The sequence below is a fragment of the Scatophagus argus genome, chromosome 23 (assembly GCF_020382885.2).
Source record: "Scatophagus argus isolate fScaArg1 chromosome 23, fScaArg1.pri, whole genome shotgun sequence".
Lineage (NCBI taxonomy): Eukaryota > Metazoa > Chordata > Actinopteri > Scatophagidae > Scatophagus > Scatophagus argus.
Window position 1 is genome coordinate 15,061,897 of NC_058515.1, and position 11,526 is coordinate 15,073,422.

The 11,526-nt window shown below is 45.4% G+C and overlaps 2 protein-coding genes across 5 annotated transcripts; one reads left to right on the forward strand and one right to left on the reverse strand.

The window, feature by feature from the left end:
• Window positions 1-1,465: 1,465 nt before the first annotated feature.
• On the forward strand, window positions 1,466-5,723 carry LOC124054314. 4 transcript variants are annotated; one of them, XM_046380179.1, is made up of 5 exons: window positions 1,468-1,706; window positions 2,413-2,685; window positions 2,774-3,034; window positions 3,441-3,554; window positions 4,025-5,723. In XM_046380179.1, the coding sequence occupies exons 1-5, from the start codon at window positions 1,676-1,678 to the stop codon at window positions 4,174-4,176; spliced, it is 831 nt and encodes a 276-aa protein (XP_046236135.1). In that variant the 5' UTR covers window positions 1,468-1,675; the 3' UTR covers window positions 4,177-5,723. The 4 variants fall into 4 exon arrangements, with proteins under 4 accessions (XP_046236133.1, XP_046236134.1, XP_046236135.1 ...); XM_046380180.1 differs by having other exon boundaries at window positions 1,469-1,706; window positions 3,444-3,554; XM_046380177.1 differs by having other exon boundaries at window positions 1,466-1,706; window positions 3,441-4,171.
• A 194-nt stretch (window positions 5,724-5,917) lies between these two features.
• Window positions 5,918-8,187, reverse strand: LOC124054320 (low affinity immunoglobulin gamma Fc region receptor III-like). Its single transcript, XM_046380191.1, has 5 exons — window positions 7,984-8,187; window positions 7,409-7,672; window positions 7,070-7,330; window positions 6,650-6,805; window positions 5,918-6,440 (listed from the first exon to the last, which is right to left on the reverse strand). Exons 1-5 carry the CDS (start codon window positions 8,012-8,014, stop codon window positions 6,391-6,393), a joined length of 762 nt encoding a protein of 253 aa, XP_046236147.1. The 5' UTR covers window positions 8,015-8,187; the 3' UTR covers window positions 5,918-6,390.
• Between the last annotated feature and the right edge of the window lie 3,339 nt (window positions 8,188-11,526).

The following is an 11,526-nucleotide window of genomic DNA, read 5'->3' on the forward strand; positions in this document are numbered from 1 at the left end:
AATTCCTTCCATGACGTCTATCGTCATGAGACCGACTTGCCTTTGTTTGTTTGCTTTTCGTTGCGAAGAGGAAACGATTAGACACCTTTTTTTTGAATGTAATTTTTCCCAGGTTTTTTGGAAAAATATTGAAGCTTACATCACATCACACTCCAACGTACCAGTTACTTTGAATGCCAAGGATATACTGTTATATTATAAAAATAGTGATAAGAGACTGCAACACTTAATTAATCTGATTATTCTCATTGCAAAATTCCACATACACAAAACCAAATTTTCTAAAGGTCGACCTTTCTTTCCTGTATTTGAAATTGATTTCAAGAATTACTCTGAATGTATTAAAAAAAATTGATAACAAAAAATGTATACTCACTGCCAATACAATTGAAGACGTCTTTGGAGAAATATAACATGATCTGCCTTTTCCGTTCTTTCTTTTATTTAATCTCATTTTACTTATTTTATTTATGGTATCTGTGTAAAGACATGCACTTGATTCACTTTATGTTAAATAAGATGTTTATATTTTCTTGATGCCTGACTCCTTGTACTGTTCATGGCTATTGTTCTGACTATGGAATATTGCAATTTGTAATGTTTGTAATACTTAAATAAAGTTTGAAAAAAAAAGAAAAAAGTTTGCTTTTCGTTGCTGCTGGTGGTGCTGCTCCCGGTGGCCACTCGCGGTATTGCAGTCAAGAATTCCCCCGAAAAGCCAAACAAATCGTCGTTTTTTTGGCCTGAAACTCCAAAAAATTTTGTGATAATATTATTATTCCCGAAAGAGCGCTCTTAATAAGGCGTATTTTTTACTTTCTCTATTTTCTGGCATATTTTAAAACCACGCTTAACACGGATCTGCGCCACCTTTACTTCATAATCTACATTTTAATAAATTTTACTCCCGTTATTAACTTGTCTATGAACTCGTTCATTTAGATAAACATCACTGACTCATGGACACAAATAAATCTGTCTTTTCACGTGCCTCTCATGTGACCAGTTTAAAACCACAGCAGGTCTATTAGTCTAATTACTGCCGTGTTGTGCATGAGTCAGCATCTCTCTGGTGGCTCAGCAAGTTCAGTCAAAAAAGAGACTAAAAACAAGGAATTTCCTTTTAGATAAATTCGGTAATTTGTCCTGATAAAATCAAACAGGTGTTTAATTGTGTGTATAAAGTGTGTTGATGGCTTTACTCTTCAGTTCCTGTTTCACCGACAGGCTGAAAGCACCATCAAGCCCAGAATTTAAGTTAAGACTGACAGACTGCCAACACGTTGGTATCCTGTGGTGTTTAAAATGATGCTGAACGCTGGACAACCCGCTGCAGCATTGCTGATGAATCTCATTCTGAATCATTTGTTCTGACTGATCCAATATATTAAAGTTTTGATTTAAACCTTCATAACTCAGTGGACTTTCGCACACTTCCTTCTTGTGCAAAGCCATAAGATTATTTGTTGTCCAAAGAGCAGCAGTTTTCTGTGTCTGTGACGGACTCAGATTTGAAATGTTCCTCCCATATGAATAAAAATTCGGGTCATCAGGAAATTTGACACCAGAAGTGCGAAAAGACAACAGACAACAGCAGGAAGCTGTGGCCTTTATAACAAACAGTGACATCCAGCCCCACCAGAGCAGGCAGTCAGTCGGCGTCGAGTGGAGCAGCATGGCGATCGCGGCCCTCTGCACCGTCGCTGGTGAGTCCTGAACGCCTCGTAATTCTGAAGTTTGGTCCTCATTTTAATGTTTCTGTCCAGCTCTGACCGAAAACTTCATGATCTGTGATGGCACCGTGAGTTCAGACGAAACAAAGGAGTAACTTCATGAGTTTTATTTTGGAACTACATTCACAGTAATTATATTTCTGATTTTATAGGAACTTAATGTAACTGGTACAAACAGACATCTGAAACACGGACCTTCCTTTGTTAATTCTCGGTACTAAATGATATAATCAGAAATCTGCTGCAGCTCAGGCAGTGACTATGAACACTGCTTTACTTCACCACAGGCCGCCTTTTCGTTCTTTTCGTTTATTATCTCTCAGAGACAAAACTGCAGAGAAAACCTGCAGTTTTATCTTTAAACATGTTTGTTTCTCTTATTGTGGTTTCACGCAGCAGCAGCTTTTTAAAGTGTGAAGCTTTGACGGCGTCTTCTGTGCAGAAGCTGTCGACTTTGGTTCTTTGATTTCACCTTTGACGCACTGCGGTGCAGGCAGGAGCGCAGCTCGCTGTGCGTTCTTGATGGAAATGAAAGCTTCGCAGCGCGACAGCTGAGAAGCTTCTTCAGATGAACCCACTTGTTGTTCAGAAAGCAACAGGGAAGAAGGCGACGAGCTGCTGCTTCACTTGTGGAAAACCTCCAAATATCAGTTTGTCGCCTTCTGTCTGTTTGTTGCAGCCGCTCTCACAGTCCTTCCCAACAGATCCCAGTTCTTCCAGTACGAGTCCGTCTCTCTGAGCTGTGGGCAGCAGGGAAAGTCTCCTGAGTGGAGGGTTATGAGGAACACGAGCAAAAGCACAAACCAACACTGTTTCAAAAACTTCAGCAGCGGGGATGTCAGAAATGAGTCCCAGTGCCTCATCGATGACCTTTACCCATCAGACTCTGGGGTGTACTGGTGTGAGTCTGCAGCAGGACGATGCAGCGACACCATCTGGATCACTGTGACCGGTGAGTTTGGACCGTCAGAACAGCTGAGGTGTTTCAGCAGAGCAAAACCTTCCATACATCCTCCTGTCAATGATGATGTGTCTCTCAGCTGGTCCTGTGGTCCTGGAGAGTCCTTCTCTGCCTGTGACGCAGGGAGACGACGTGTCCCTGACCTGCAGGACGAGGACGACCTCCTCCTCCTCCTCCTCCTCCAGCCTCACTGCACATTTCTATAAGGATGGACTTCTGATCGGGAGCAGCTCCACAGGACACACGACCATCCGCAGGGTTTCCAAAGCCGATGAAGGACTCTACAAGTGCAGCACCTCTGGAGGCGCCGAGTCTCCGGACAGCCGGCTGACCGTCAGAGGTGAGGACGGCCCCGAAGGGCCCGACGGCGGCTCAACACAAACAGCTCTGTGTATTTCTGCAGGTTTCAGTGTTTGTCCTGTTAACAAGCTCATTAGGTCAGGCGCTAGCAGACAACAGATACAACTGAGACGGATCTGTACCGTCCACTCTCGTCCACAACACTGTGAGCCAATGCAGCCTGACAAACAAAAGAAGCTTCTGTCATCCTGCACTTTGAGTAAATCCACTTAGTGAGGTGATTATTGCACCGAGCTTTAGCCGTCTGTGAAGACAGTGAGAAAGACTGAGGGCTCATTGAAAAGGAAAAACCACTGAATTTGGTTCCAGTGTTTGTTAAACGTGAGACATGTTTATTGTTGGAGACGTTGCAATTCAGACCAACATGTGGTATTTCTGTTTTGAAGCAGGACGTCCTGAAATGCTCGACTTCCCCCATGCGCACATTCTGCTTCCTGTGGTGGTCGTGTTCCTCTCGCTGGTCTCAGCCTCGCTGCTCTACTTCTGGAGACGCCAAAAAGGTCAGCGTGTTTACACTCGCCGTGTTTCTGAACTCTTTGAAACGCAGAGCGCCGACGTCCACTCGCTGTCTCCGCCTACACGGCTGAACTGTCAAACGCTCTGCACTCGAGTCTTACTGACTAACATCTGTGGGTGGATGGTGTTCATCAGGCTCCTGAATGTGAATCGTGTGGCCTTTCAGTTATTTATTTTTACCCTATTAAAGCTAAAGCTAAATGTGCAGTATTACATTAAGCTTCATGTCAATATTCCACTGAGACAACTGAAGACCTGAGAGAACAACAAGCTTTTCGTAGACAGAAAACGCCAACGCGTGCCGTGACGTCGTGTTCTGCCACAGACGGTCGACAGGCAGCGTTTTTGTCTTCTGTGGTGAAAGCAGCTCTAAAACCAGCACGGTTTCCAGGTTTGGATGATGTGAACGTTCAAATGCAGCCGCACAGTAACACTGAGCCGCGTTGTGTTGCAGGGAAAAGCGACTCGGACGTCTCGTACACCGACGTCATCATCTCACAGGAAGTGGGGCCGAGGAGGATCACAGGTAAACAAAGGTCAAACACAGTGGCAGACGTCTTTCTCTGCATCAGCACTTCATGTACAGGACGTAGAAAAAAAATCTGAACTTTTCTTATGAGATTTTGAACTGAAATTCAAAACTACATCAGACTTCAGTTTCCAGAGTAGAAAACAGTGTGAACTCTCCTCTCTGACCCTAACTCATTACTTTCTCTGTGTGGCACACCTGGGCACACCTCCGTCACCATGGTTACAGTAACCAAAGCACGAGCTCGTATAGCAGCTCCACCCCCTGGACTTCAGGCTGCACAGAACAGAAACTTGGTGACTGTGGTCACTTCAGTTTCTGTGTTTAGTTTTAATGACACGCAGCCTAATAAAAACAACGACGCAGACCCGACAGGTCAGACATGGAGGACGAATGTCAGCTTAATGTCAGCTTACAGACAGGAAACTTTAAAATATCCCAAACGCTGAACCTTGAAGTACTGCACTACAGACCAGTTCTGAGGTAACTGTACTGTACTGTAGTATTTGCTTTGTCTGCTACTTCCTCACACCTTCTACTGGTCAAATCAGACTAACATTTAAAGCTTATAAACCGCGATGCGCTGTTAGCAGACGGCTTTGCAGGGTTTGGACTTGATTCACACATCTGAATTAACATTAAATTAAAAATGTTTTAGGCAGCTGATCAATAACTTCTCGGGTCACAGAGAAGCTGCCTGGTTGGAACACAGACGGTGTTTCTCAGTGATTTTGTCCACCTGCTCACCGCACTGTTTGTCCTTCCTTGATTTTTTTTTAACGTGTGCCCGGGCTGCACGCCTGCGCAGTAGGCAAACACGACATGCATTGCTGACTGCTGGAGACGTCTCTCTGACAGATCGATTGATCAGCTGAAGAGATGCGGGACAAACCCAGTTTGTGAAACATCTGGCCTGTGGAGTCCGCGTCTGGAGGAGGAATACCCGGCAGGTGAACGTGTTTCCCGGTCGGACTTCCTGCGGGGTTGCCGCTGTGGGTCTGCGCTAACACCCGGAGCGGATTTTGGAGCCGTCTGCGGTCTGAAGTGGACTGAACTCTGGCACATGATGTCGTCTGTTCTGTTAATGTCTTTGTTATCACCTGGACGGTTTCGCTTGTTTTAACTGAGGTGTTCCATGTGAGTAGACTAAACAAGGCCCAGTGTTTGACAGAAACCTGATGGAAACATGAGTCAGCCTCACGTGAGTTTCACTGATCTGGAATATTTAAATCCGTGGGTGTGGGCTCACAGGCGGACATTGTTCTCCACGGACTGTCTGTCCACAGTGAAGATAAAACAATCAGAAGAAAAACACGGCAGGAAGTAACTGAACAGTCGATCAAACCTCTTCCCTCTACGTCAGCCCCCCCAGGCCACATCAGCCTCCCATGGGGACGCCAGGGAAAAGCCGTAACATGAGTGAAATCCTGGCAGCCTGACTCTCAAAGTGAGGTCTGGGGACCCCCCACGGGCCCCTGAGAGGTTTCCAGGGGGTCCCCCAGCAAGAAGAGGACTCATTTATTTTGACTGTAATTCCACCCATAAGTAACATGATGATAGAACGTGTGGCTGATTTGGTCACGATTTTCATACACCTTCTGAAATAAAATGTCTAAAGGCTAAAGCTGTTATCATTTGGGGGTCTCACTTGGGTCACTTTAGGGGTTCTTGACATGAAACTTTGAGTTTTGAGGCCTCCAGTTAAATTCTGGTTTGATGTTTTGCCCACAGCAGCGTTTTAAACTGTGAGGTCGACCCCTGCTGGCCAGGCCTCAGTATTACACCTGCACAGAAAGACTCGCAGCACCTCACAGTCAGTCAGATATTAACAGTAATATTTTATTTAACAAACATTTGATCACAGAGCTTTTCACAACGTTACAGCCGCTGTTCATTAATAAAGAAAAATACTGAAAACACCATCATCAAACCTGATTGGCAGCTCATTCAGGTGCCAGAGAGTTGGCTCTCTGGCGCCACCGTGAGGTTCGACAGGTGCCACAGCACTTGGCTCACACACTCACACGTCCACACACACCTTGTGTTGTTACAAACCGTCCTCCGAGTGGAGAACGTGCGCAGAGTAAAGCCATGAACGATAAGGCAGCCATGTTGATTCATGTCTCTGAACATCAGGTCCAAAAAGTTCATCAGACACAAGCTTATATCATTTTTATCGAGCATGAAGCTCGTCAGATGCAGCAGTGAACAGGCATCAACAGCTTTAAAAACATTTTCTTATTTACAGGTCAGCATCCAAACAATCTGCTGCGTCTTCCTCTTTGTCTTCGTCACTGCGGCATGAGATGATCAGATTCCCTCCTCTTCTCTTCAGCTTGAGCTGCAGGAACACCAGAGCAGAACAAAGTCTTCATTCTTTAATTACCAACCTATCATGACCAAGACTGCGATAACAAGAACCAACTCGTGCTGCCACGTCAGATCTTTGCCCAAATGTCGGCATGTTTTTAGCCTGTCCGTGCATGAGTTTTACCAAAGACATTCCATCGTTATCTTCTGTTATGACTGCGGCTGTCAGGCTGTTCTTACCTCGAGCCCACCTTCGGTACAGGTACACACACACTATGAAGATGACGGTGTAGATGATGAAGAGCAGGATGGTGCACAGCAGCCTTTGCAGGGTCATGAAGGGAGGAGGAGGAGTAGGAGGAGGAGGAGGAGGAGTAGGAACACCCTGATCTCTGTCTGCGAGGAAGAACATCACAGTTTGAGTCATCAGCAGCTTGTATGAAGTGTGTGTGAACGTTTTCCTGAAAGTCCATCAGCCATGAAATAAACCCAAGAGGTCTGTTCAGGAAGTGGTCTTAAAGTCATCGAGGTGTCCATGCAGAAGTGAAAATGATTTCAGTTTTTATCGTTTAATCATCAGTCACTGATGATTGAAAACAGGACTTTAAACCCACAGGATTTCAGAAACAAACGCAGTGCGTGTGATCACTTCATGCTCACCTTTAACGGACAGCCGACTCTTCTGTGATTTTCCATGTTCGGGGTGTTCGCACATGTAGAGGCCTTCATCACGCCGGGACACGGCTGGGAGGGTCATCCTCCCCGCAGGCTCGGTGCCGATGAAAGCGCCATCTTTGTAGAAGGCAGCATTGAAGTCTGAAGTGGATTTAGGATCTCGTTTTTCCTTGTAGGAGCAGCGAAGTGTCACCGCGTCTCCCTCGGTCACAGGAAGTGCGGGGCTCTCCAGGATCACCGTGTCAGCTGCAACACCAGAGAAAACCCGTCGAGTCAGAGGACGCCAAACAAACAGGAACGACCTCCAGACTCGAGTGGTTTTACCTGTCACTGTGATGCTGACGGGTTTGCTGCACCCGCCCTGAGGTGACTCACACCAGTACACCCCGGTGTCTGATGGGTAGGCGTCCTCAATGGTGCAGGAGGACTCGGCTGGGATCCCCCAGCCATACATGCAAACCTCAGACGTCTGATGTGTCGTGTTTCTCCTCACCGACCAGCCGCTGGAGTTTGCTGGCACATCACAGGTCAGAGAAATCGTGTCGTATGTGAAGAACTGAGATCTCTGAGGGGAGACGCTCAGCGTGGCTGCAGGGTGGAGATCAGGGAGGAGACACTTCAGTTCCTCTAACGTACAGACATGATCCCATCATGTGCTGCTGTCTGTCTGCCTGTCTGTCTGTCTGACTGACTGACTGCCTGCCTGCCTGACTGACTGTCTGCCCGTCTGTCTGACTGCCTGTCTGTCTGAGCCCACAGAGACTCTGCTCCACTCACAAAATATCAAGACTTTAGACAACTTTAACACATAAACCAGCGAGGACTGCAGGCGTCGCAGGTGGTTTGAAGAGAAGATAATAAATAAATAAAGTTCATAATAAAAGAGTGAAATAACTTACAGAGCATCAGGCAGAGCGATGTGAACTCCATCGTGTGTCAAACTTATGAATCTTCCTCTTTGTCAGGTTTGTTGACCACATCCTGCTGTACAGGAACAAAAGGACGTCACTGCTGAACAACACAAAAAAAAATCACACATGTGGAGTGACATTCAAAGATTTTTAATACAACGGATTGTGCTTGAAGCAGATTTCAACATTCATTCAGTGACAAAACTTTGTAAACTGAGTCCCACCAAAAGTCTCCACAGGAAGGATCTTTAACAAGATGAACCACCAAACCCAAACCTGGCATCATGCAAACACTCCAACATGTTGTGGAAAGCCTTCACAGAAGAGTGGAAGCTGTTAGAGCTGCAAAGCTGTCTGTGTGTTTACAATGAGACGTCAACATGTCAACAACAACACAACTGCACCAGAGAGGAAGTTAGGAGTTAGAAGTTTCACCTTTTTTACAGCCACATGCAGCTCACGTCCAACCAGCAGATTTCGTGTAAAACACACAACAACAGGAAGTGGGCTGTTGAGGTTCAGACTGCTGTCTGCTGGTGTGATGGGAAACCAGCAACAGCTGCACGAGTTCCCCGAGAAGACACAGAGTTTGACAGGATCTGAATCAAGTCTGAGAGTCGTACCTGTCAGTAACTCTGGGGAGCAGACGCTCAGTGGACACTTTATTAGGCATATGAACATTTGTACTCAAACGTGCAGGTGCTGTGAACTAAACACAAACCTGATCAACATGAACCTTCTGTTTTATTCATCTGTTCTCTGCTTTCATACACGATTAGATATAATTATTATTATTTGTATCATTATTTGGTGGCACGGTGGTGCAGTGGTTAGCACTGTCGCCTCATAGCAAGAGGGTTCCAGGTTCGAATCCCGGTCTGGGCCCTTCTATGTGGAGTTTGCATGTTCTCCCTGTCCCTGCGTGGGTTTTCTCTGGGTTCTCCGGCTTCCTCCCACAATACCAAAAACATGCACATTAGGTTAATTGGCTACTCTAAATTGCCCCTAGGTGTGAGTGTGAGAGTGTGAGGTTGTCTGTCTTTGTGTGTTGGCCCTGCGATTGACTGGTGACCAGTCCATGGTGTACCCTGCCTCTCGCCCGTAGTCAGCTGGGATAGGCTCCAGCTCCACCACGACCCTGACGGATAAGCGGTATAGAAAATGGATGGATGGATGTATCATTATTACTATTATTATTATTATTATCAGAATCAGAATCAGCTCTATTTACCAAGTACATGTGACCATACAAGGAATTTGATTTTTCTCTCTCCTGTGCACCATACAAAATACAAAATAACAAATAACAGTAATAAAAAAATGAAGAATAAAGTATTTACAAGAAGAAAAAAAACGAGATAAATATATATACACATGTAGTGCAAACAGTGTGATGGTTCACACAATGGCAGGTGGTTTACGGGGAGATCAGGGAGACGGCCTGGGGGAAGAAACTGTTTTTGTGTCTGGTGGTCTTGGCATACAGAGCTCTGTAACGCCTACCAGAGGGAAGCAGATCAAATAGTTTGTGTGCAGGGTGTGAGGGGTCTGCAGTGATGCTTCCTGCCCGTTTTTTGACCCTGGACTGGTATAAGTCCTGGATGGAGGGCAGGTCGGCCCCGATGATTTTTTCTGCAGACCTGATTGTCCGTTGCAGTCTGTTTCTGTCCTGTTTGGTGGCCGATCCAAACCAGACAGTGATGGAAGTGCAGAGAACAGACTGGACGATGGAGGTGTAGAAGATGGTCAGCAGCTCCTGAGGCAGGTTGAACTTCTTCAGCTGTCGCAGAAAATACAACCTCTGCTGGGCCTTTTTCCTGATGAGGTCTACGTGGGACTTCCACTTGAGATCCCGGGCGATTGTAGTTCCCAGGAACTTAAAGGAGTCCACAGTAGACACTGTGTTGTTGAGAATGGTAAGAGGAGGTACGGTGGGTGGGTTCTTCCTAAAGTCTACTGTCATCTCCACAGTCTTGAGTGGGTTAAGCTCCAGGTTGTTCTGACCACACCAGAGGACCAGCTGGTCTACTTCACGTCTGTAGGCAGCCTCATCACCGTCCTTGATGAGGCCAACTACAGTTGTGTCGTCCGCAAACTTAAGTAGTTTTACGGACGGGTCCCCTGAGGAGCAGTCGTTAGTGTATAGGGAGAAGAGCAGCGGGGAAAGAACACACCCCTGGGGGGCGCCAGTACTGATGGTTCTGGTGCTGGAGGTGATGCTCCCCAGCCTCACCTGCTGCCTCCTGTCAGTGAGGAAGTTGTAGATCCACTGAGAGGTGGAGGATTTCTGGAATGATGGTGTTGAACGCAGAGCTGAAGTCCACAAACAGGATCCTGATGGTGGAACGTTTGAAGCAGGAGGGTACTTCACACGGCTCCAGAGATCTGTTGAAGATCAGGGTGAAGATGGGTGCCAGCTGGTCAGCGCAGATTCTCAAAATACAACACGTACCGTACATCCTATAGATTTCATCTAAAGAAAATCCTGCTTTGTGTGTAAAATAGCATCAAATCAGACAACAACTAATCAAATTAAGTTAAAAAGCCGTTACTTTGGAATGAAATGTAAACTATTTACTTCCTGCTTCCTTCATCAAAGAGCAGTGGCGGTTCCACACTGAATTACTCCCAGGGCGAGACCCCTTCCGAGTGCTCCCCCACCAGACCCCACGCCCCTGAGTCTGTAACACAGTTCTGCACAAAAGAGTATAAGCTATCATAACTTAAAAAATGCACTCTATATACATAAATGTGGCAAAAATATACACAATCAGATAAAACAAACATCCATCCATTTTCTATACTGCTTATGTGTCAGAGTCACAGGGGGCTGGAGCCTATCCCTATAAAACAAACAATAATATAAAATATTAAGAATAATATACAAATAAAATATAGAATAAATATTCAAAATAACACAAATCCTTCATCACACAAATAACACACTAAAGAAAGTCTAATCATTACACTGTTGCACTATGAACAGAAAACACATCTAAAACTAAAACCTGACCTTTCTGGCCTTCCTTGATAAGATAAGATAAGATAAGATAATCCTTTATATCCTTTATTAGTCCCATAACTGGGAAATTACAAAACGATGCAAAGTCCAATTCTCTAATCCTCCAATTCTATGCTTGGCACACTTTTAGTTATGACTGGTTAAACTGCTGAGTTGTAGCAAATGGCAAATGTTCATCTTTGAAACTACCGACACGTGAAAATCCAGTTGGCTAATTACAGGACCCGACGTGATGGTAATAAATAATAACTCAACTTGTAACGGTTTTGTTGCAAAGCACAACCTTATGGTGAAATTAGATCTGCTGTTTGTTTAGACGAATTACTGTTGTATAAGCTTAGCAAGAAGGCTAACAAACATATACCACCAGTTAACATTAGCCCTTCATTCATGACATGGATGCTGTGATCATACAGAGAGAACAGAGCAAACCTTCATCTTTTGCTCGTTGCTCCTCTTCTTCTTTTCTTTTTTTGGGGCACCTGATGGCTTTGACCTTCTTCTGTCCA